Source organism: Myotis nattereri (genome assembly GCF_964212035.1).
Source record: "Myotis nattereri genome assembly, chromosome: 13".
NCBI lineage: Eukaryota > Metazoa > Chordata > Mammalia > Chiroptera > Vespertilionidae > Myotis > Myotis nattereri.
Genome location: NC_138088.1, coordinates 50,936,546 through 50,944,400, shown reverse-complemented (window position 1 = coordinate 50,944,400; position 7,855 = coordinate 50,936,546). Strand labels below are relative to the sequence as shown.

The 7,855-nt window shown below is 35.7% G+C and overlaps 1 protein-coding gene across 4 annotated transcripts in view; it reads right to left on the bottom strand.

The window, feature by feature from the left end:
* VTI1A (vesicle transport through interaction with t-SNAREs 1A) overlaps positions 1 to 7,855 on the bottom strand; it is a 314,120-nt gene that overhangs the window by 238,303 nt on the left and 67,962 nt on the right. For 2 of the 4 annotated variants that reach the window (XM_081104650.1, XM_081104652.1), the window contains exon 5: positions 3,480 to 3,500. The exons of the other annotated variants lie outside the window; for them this stretch is intronic. In XM_081104650.1, the coding sequence (XP_080960776.1) occupies positions 3,480 to 3,500 (21 nt within the window). The remainder of the gene's footprint in view (positions 1 to 3,479; positions 3,501 to 7,855) is intronic. 4 annotated transcript variants of the gene reach the window in all.

Sequence of the window (7,855 nt, the reverse complement as noted above, 5' to 3'; positions counted from 1 at the left end):
CCCATGGATCTTGGAGATGCAAGCTGTATTGACATGCACACTTAAGCTAATACACCTAGACCAGTGCCTCCAAGCTCTAGCAGCCAGGGATGCTGACAGAATATCTCGCTTCCATCTTCAAAGAAAGGAAGTGATTAGTATGTTATCATTACCATTCAAAACGTGATTTCCTTATTCCCTCCCGGCATAGGTGACACATCTGAGATGCGGCCAGACGTTGGAGGCAGCTAAAGCCACATCAAAGCTTTCCTTGAAATTTTTTTTTGGGGGAAGGGCTGGGCGGGGTGGTGGTGGTAAGAATCATTAAAACAATGCATTTAGAACAGAGAGATAGGACCTGATGTGAAGGTCAGGAAAGCTGCAACAACAGTCTATAATAATTAATAAAGTCATCTCATATATAGTGGAGAAATTAAGAGAAAACTTCTCCTCCCTCTGGAAAAAAAAGAAACTAAACTAAATAAATAAAAGGGAGGAAGGAAGGAAAGCTTATATCCTGGAAATGCAAAATCACTAAAGTCTGTAATTGAGAAAAAAAAGCCAGGGGGGCTGTGTGTTTGGCATTAATGACCATTTTTAAAGAAAATTAAACATTTTACTCATGTTGTCGAAATAGCTTTCTCTTGATTGTCACTACATGCAGGTTTTGGGGGAATAGCATTACTCTTCCCTTCTCTGAATATTGTTTTCTACCTTAACAAAGGACTTCATTTCAAACTGGTGATTCTTTAAAAAGGGATCAGATTTGTGAAATCAAGAGTAATCTGAATTTTAATCCAGAGTAACAAAACAAAGATTTTTAGTTCATTTACAGATTGGATGAAATCCCTAAATTGAAAGAAAACATTTAGCTACTGTAGATTGTTAAAAAGTCCAAGATCAATACTGGAAATTGACAGTCTCATTAGATGATTACATATAATGTAGGAAACAAAGCATTCAAACGTGGAATGATTTTTGGGACTCCATGAAAAGGAACCAAATCAGATTATTCTGAGTATGGCTATGATGGGAAGTAAATTTCTAAAAGAACTTCTGTTTTTTAAAAAAGAATATTCCTAAATAACAGGAACAACTCCTCTTCCGGCCAGTGCGGTTCTATCGGAGTAAATGTGCACACAGGAGGACTATCCAGTTCCCAGCAGCTTTTCCCCAGGACCTCACTTTGTATTTTGGAACCTCTTCGCTTAAGTCAGGCTAAAAACAAGTTCTTGTAACAGCTGTGCTATTTACATTGTTCCCTTAGTTGTGCTTTGCCCCGGTCTCTGAAAATAAAAGGACGAACACTACAGTAGCAGCTGAGGCTTTCAACTTGCCCCCACATTCCATCCCAAACTCATTCTCTCACCCTCTCCTCAGCCCTTTCAAAGCAGGTAAGTAATGCTGTGCAGCAGCTTCAGACCGAGCCCGACTTGTGTGAGGAGCTGTGCAATGTGAGAGCTGGGGATGCAGGATTGAAACGGAGCGCCAGGCACAGGCAAAGCCAGCTCAGCTCCCGTGCACACCCAGCCTGCCTCCGAGCCTGCCCTGCTTCCACAACTGAGCCGGAAAGAACATCATCATGGGGAAGGGATGGGGCATACTTTGCTTCCAAACACAACAAAACATCCTATTTCAGAGGAGACGAGTGCCTGTTTTCTTAGGATTGGTACCAGAAAGAAAAGTAGGGTACATTCAGTTTGATTCCTATTAGAATCCTAGCTGAGAAACAATTCCTTCTGAGGAAACCATGCACCAATGCACTGACATCACTGTGATCTGTTCTATAAATATCAATGCTGCATCCTTTTCAAAGATTGTTAAAAGACCATTTTTAGAGTATATTACTCCATTAGTTGAGTGATATCATTCTTCCAAGTACAACTGCATTGCAGGTTACAGTTTTGGCAACGTGCATAACTGATGAAACTGCTGTGATAGGCACCACAAAATGTTAAAAGAAATGCAGAGGTGATGTTAGCATCTTTTAGAATTAAGATTGCTGTCCACACAATTCAGCTTACCAACAACAGCAAAAAGAGCCTTCTGTCAAAAATGCCAATTGTGATAAGGCACACACTTTTATTGATTATATTCACTGCTAAATTTAGGAGCCAGAGCTTCGTGTAATGAATTTCCTTATACAGAGGTTTTCAAGTAAATTGTTAGTTCCAATAACATTTGAGAATTCAGATTCTTCACCTAAGCATGAACATATGCAAATATACACAAGTAGATATTCTGTCTTGCAAAAGAAATAACATGGATGCATCATTCCCTTAAGGAATAATCTATATGTCAGAACTGCAATTGATTATATTTGTTCAGTGTATACACATCTTCAATGTAGGAAAGATAAAAAAAAATGCAAAAAGGTTAGAGGGTGCGGGTTTTGTGTATTTTCACCCTCCATTTTATATGTCATTATTACTTTTACTAAGAGAAGACATCACTCATGTATCTTCAATCATAAGAATTGTTGAAAACCACTATCTACAAGCCTCTACACTAGCACTCGCATCACCTCGAGAATGATGGCATAGCAATAAAAAACTTCTAGGAAAATCTGAGTCAATGCAATCTAAACTCAGAAATAATTCACAGTACTCTTAGGATCATAAGCAACTGAACAATTTTAAAATTGCAATATGGGCCATTATTTTATGCTCTAATAAAAAAGTAACAACTCAACCTCACTCAATAAAGAATAAAACTACTGTCTCTGAAATGAGTATCAAAGCATAGTTGATGAGCTTTCTAATTAAAAAGAAATATAGAATCATTCAGCATTCCTCACTGATATGGGGAGAAAATTGTAAGCATTGCTGTAAATATGTGCTGGGCCACACAAAAGTCTTAGGCTGCACTATGAAACAGGCCAGCAAACTCAGGAAAGTGAGAGCTCACTTGGGTGCTATTTCCTGCAGAAAGGAATGTGTTTCACAATGACGAGAGCTTTGGCTCTTCTTAGGTATCTGTGTACACAGACTAGTAGTGCATTTATAACATATCTGTGTTTCCCCAAAAGGATAATAGATTCATGGTATCATAGGTTGAATTTTGGGTGAAGCGAATAAGTCTATTTAAAAAAAGTTTTCAGTACAGTAAATCAGAAAAAAAAATGAATCATATTGACTTCTTTATGAAACCAATACAAATAAAACAAATCTGAAGTTGGTCTATATTAAAACTATACTTGAGCATAGCTTTAAGATATTCCTTTGTTTTTCCTCCATTTTTGGCTTTTAAAGTATGAATCCCCCCCCTCCCCTCCGATGCTAACAAACCACAATGATCACTGAGACAAGCATAATTTGGATAGATTTGTTTTTGAAAGATAATCAGCAGAGAATATGTCTAGCAATATAATCAATACTTTTGCTATGTGCAGATTTTCCTGGAAAAATGAGCCCAAAGATCTTACTCCAGATTTAGAAACTCAATTTTATAAGGAAAAGCAGAATTAAAAAAAAAAAAAAGGCAAGCTAAGAAGTACTCACCTCTTCACGTAATTTTATCAACTGCAACATGAATGCACAAAAATAAGATAAAAAGGAAAGAAATGGCAGGAAAGAAAGATCAGTTGTGTGACAGGATACAGAATTAACATTGACAATTTATCTGTTTACATGTTTAGCATTTAAAAATCACAGACAAACACATTAAAAGAACCTAAACATAGACTACATGCAGAGTTTTTTGAACGAATAAAGATCACTTTCTCACACTGTCACATTCAACAAAGAGAATAGTGTGAAATTCTCTTTTAAAGTACATCTAAGACACCATCATGAAATAAAGGGGAACGACTTCATAGAAGTCTATATTATAAAGAAAGAAAACAAGTTTACTGTTCCTCTCTTCTAAGAATGTACCACTGAAAAGGTTTTGTATATACAAGTTTTCAGGATGTTTCTTGATTTTCAATCTTGACAACTGATTTCCGATTTTCCACAAATGAAAATGATTAATAGTTAATGCTTTTGTCCCAATAAGTATTTAAAACAAACTATCATGTTAGTTAATATCATACCTGTACCTACCCTAGTAAAAAGATTGCATTACGAGATGACATTATTTAACTGAGAATAAAGCATACTAGGATAGATAATATTTAGGATATGGTATCAGAAAATATTTCACTATCCTTAAAAATAGTGTGTAGATTAGAGCTAATTTCTAGGTGTTTGTTTTGTTTCAGAGGCTACTGCAGTTACATGGCGTTTCAAAATGTTTTTTTGATGTTTCTTTATTTTTCAATCTTTTTATTTTGTAAACTGGGCCATCTCAAAGCAATGAGCTCTCTGACTTCATTTGTACTGCAATCTGTTTTCACTAAAGACAGACCCCAAGCCACTCTCCACTTGTTAGTAAATTGTCCTGTAACATTTTAATTCTCCTTTGTAGAACATTTTTCTATTTGCCTTAAATATAACAATAAAATAAGTTGCTTAACTCTTTAGATACTAGAAAATGGATATACAATGTCTGACTCATTTTTTGTGTGTGTAGGTGTGTATGTTTGACAGTATTATACAACACAAATGTCATTGTATGGTTGAGATGAATGCCATAGCTTCTGCAATGAACAGAAACTGAAACCTGTGTTGTAAGAGACCATAAACCACATTCTAAGTCTGAAATGTGCATCCTCAGCAATTCAGGGCCACAACTGATATTTTTAAACATCCAAATATCTGGAACATCTGTTGTAACACTTGACATATGCAGGCCAATAAATTAAACTATTGCTTTGGGAGAAACGTGCTATGAATTGCTCACTATAAGTGTCTCTAAAAGTATCATGTTTACTATAGCCCGGATTTCTCAACGCTTAATGCTGTTTTTGTCTCCAATTCAAAGAAGGCAGCATACATTCCAGCCTACGCTGATATTTCATTTGTTATATGAAAAGTATTTCAAGTACAAAAGAATGAGTTTTCAGAATTGTTATGAAACTCATAAAATGGGTACAGAATTTATTACATAATGTCTCACAGTGCATTTAGTGAAAATGAAACTTTTAATGTCATCTTTTCAAAATATACAAGAAGTTGCCATTAGTTTTAATTAATAAGCTTGCTCACTCTCTCAACAAACATCCGATGGGTATGAGTAAAGGCCCTCATCATTTTATGTGGAAAGTTACTATTCTTGCCCGGAAGAGGTAACATTTGAAACTCAAATACCTGGCCTATCATATATCGGAATCTTTCTCTTTGCTCTCTGAACATCATGGGAGAAAAAGGCAAACATTAATTCTCAGGAAGAGACGATCTGGGAATTGATCGCACAGCTATCTTTTCTTTCTGGGGGCACCATTCATCACTTGACTATGATACTTAAAGGGCCAAAGTTTAAAACTACTCCTCAGCAATGGAGACCATTTGGGGCATGCCACCCTGCCATAATCAATGAGTGTTTCAAATGCTCCCCATTTGTTGTTTCAATAGGTTCCAAACAAAAACCCGTTCTATCTTGTTTGTGCTGCATGGCTGCGTGCAGGCTCTGCACCGGATTTGTAGCTAAGCTAGGTAAGGGGAGGGGTTTTAATCTCTATTTTTTTTTTTTTTAAGGGCCGAGAGTTTTCATTCAAGTAAACAAAAGATGGACTATATTTGAAAATTAACAATGCTTAGACTAGACTGGAAGGAGTGATTTCTTATTTTATCGAGTTACCAGCTCTATCAGAGGCCACATGAAAGTGTACCATGCCACCACGTTGAGTTATGATAATCAACATCTTTTTTTTTTTTTTTTTGAAACAAAGACGTGTTTTTTTCCCTCCCTCAATGCAGAATTTGATACAAGAGGTAATCTGTTCCTTTGTGGGCTGAAAACAAAATCTGGTTTACGCTGGTTTGAACCAGTGGAATCTCTTGTGGGTAAGCCTTCTGCTGCCTGCGACTGAAATCAAACCTGCGCTGCGGAGCATGTGCGGCCCATGCGCGCCTCCGAGTGGGCGCCGCGCCACGTGACCCCGCAACTCCCCAATTTTTTTAAAAAAGCTGATAACACGACTGGCGTCTCTGTCCGCATACAGATAACGAATAAATGCTGAACTCTATTAAACGCCCTTTACACATTATCGTGGGTCGAACACACAATTTTCTGAACTTATGATGACAGTCTATTTATTTGGCTATAAACCCTCAGCACGTAACGAACAGATTTGTGCCTGGTAATGATCTGCTCTGCCAGGGCTATATGAAATGATACCGACCTCCTTTAGATCTCGGGGAATTAAATTGACCGACTTCACCCCCTGCTCTGGGGCTGGAGTTTGACACACTTTATGCACAGCAAGCTCAAATCGGAACTTACGAGAACCTCGTATTAAAAAATTAAGCAATCCTATCTACTAACTATTGCTTTACCACCCAACTTCTGGCACGTTTGCAAATATCCTACTCTTTATAGATCTTTCTTTGAACCTTCTATTTAGGATTTACTCACATTTCATTTACTCAGGCTTATTCATTGATCGATATAATTTTGCATAAGGAAACTGAGAGACGATTAGGGTTCAAAGTATTGCTTGGAACATTTTATTTGCTCGGAACAATTTATATGCTCCATTAGGACACTTTACTATGAAGAGGATTTAATTGTATAAGATGGTTTTTGTTTCTCTGTGTATGTTTTTTCCTTTTCTGAGAATGGTTTTTATTAAACTAAATCAAGATAACTATTAAGGTTTCCACGCTAAATACAACATTGTTGTATTTAAAAAACTCAATTCTCTCAAGTTCTAAAATGGGGCTGTATGGGAAACATGACATTTTAAAAGAACAGAATGATAATGCCTAAGACAGCAATCCTTGGAAAGCTGATGACCCAACAATAGTACTCAAATGTGCAAAGTAGGTAATTTTGTCCCATCTTTGTAAATCAGGGATGAACTATATTTGGATATATAAGAAATAGATAGAATCAGAAATAAATTTATACAAAGCAATTAATTTGGAATTAAATGAAATTGTGTACTGTATGCGGGGCATTTCCAATCATGGTGGAAATGTTGATATATATATATATATATATATATATATATATATGGAAATTAATATACTGTATAGTTAATTGGAAGACTATATTTATGTGTATAAACAACCAGGTTTTAAATGCCTAAGAAAAAAACCCATTATAAATGGCCAGAATGAGAAATAATAGCTATGGCATTCACATTTTTGTAAATCACCACCAAAAAGTCACAATAGGGATGATATGTATACTGCATAAAAAATAACTAAACAGTCAGTACTTAGATTATTTTACCTATTTTAACCATTGCTATGAATTCTTTATTATTTCTCATCTATAATTAAAAAATTGAGATATATCCCAATTTCAATGAAACAAATATTGCTATTTTTGTCTCATTTTGTTTACTTCCAAGTTTTCTCTGTACATTGGAAGTTTATGATAGGCCAATAAGTTCTGAAAAAAGAAATGTTCCAAAAATTAACTGGAATATAAACTTATTTGTGGGCAGAAAATATTTTCTTATATAAGTGACAGATAAGCCCAGAAAAGACTACCTTCTCTGCCACTCAGCTACAAACACTAACATGAAGAGCCAACTTAAAATCCTTTCTTCCTGTAAGGAAAAGGCTTCTGTTTTAATTCCATCGTCTGAATGAATACAGATGCGGAATAAAGAGTTATTCTCAAGTGAGCATTCCTGTTATGGATGTTTTAGTTGGAGGGATTTTAATTCCTATATTATGATAAGAGAACCTAAAACAAAATTTAATTTCTTCAGTATGATATGGAAATTTTTCTATACCTGGTAACTAAATATCCAAAAAGTTAAGTGTGGTCTCTTTGAACTTTCAAACCTAATTCAAATTTTAGATGGAAAAGTTCACATAAG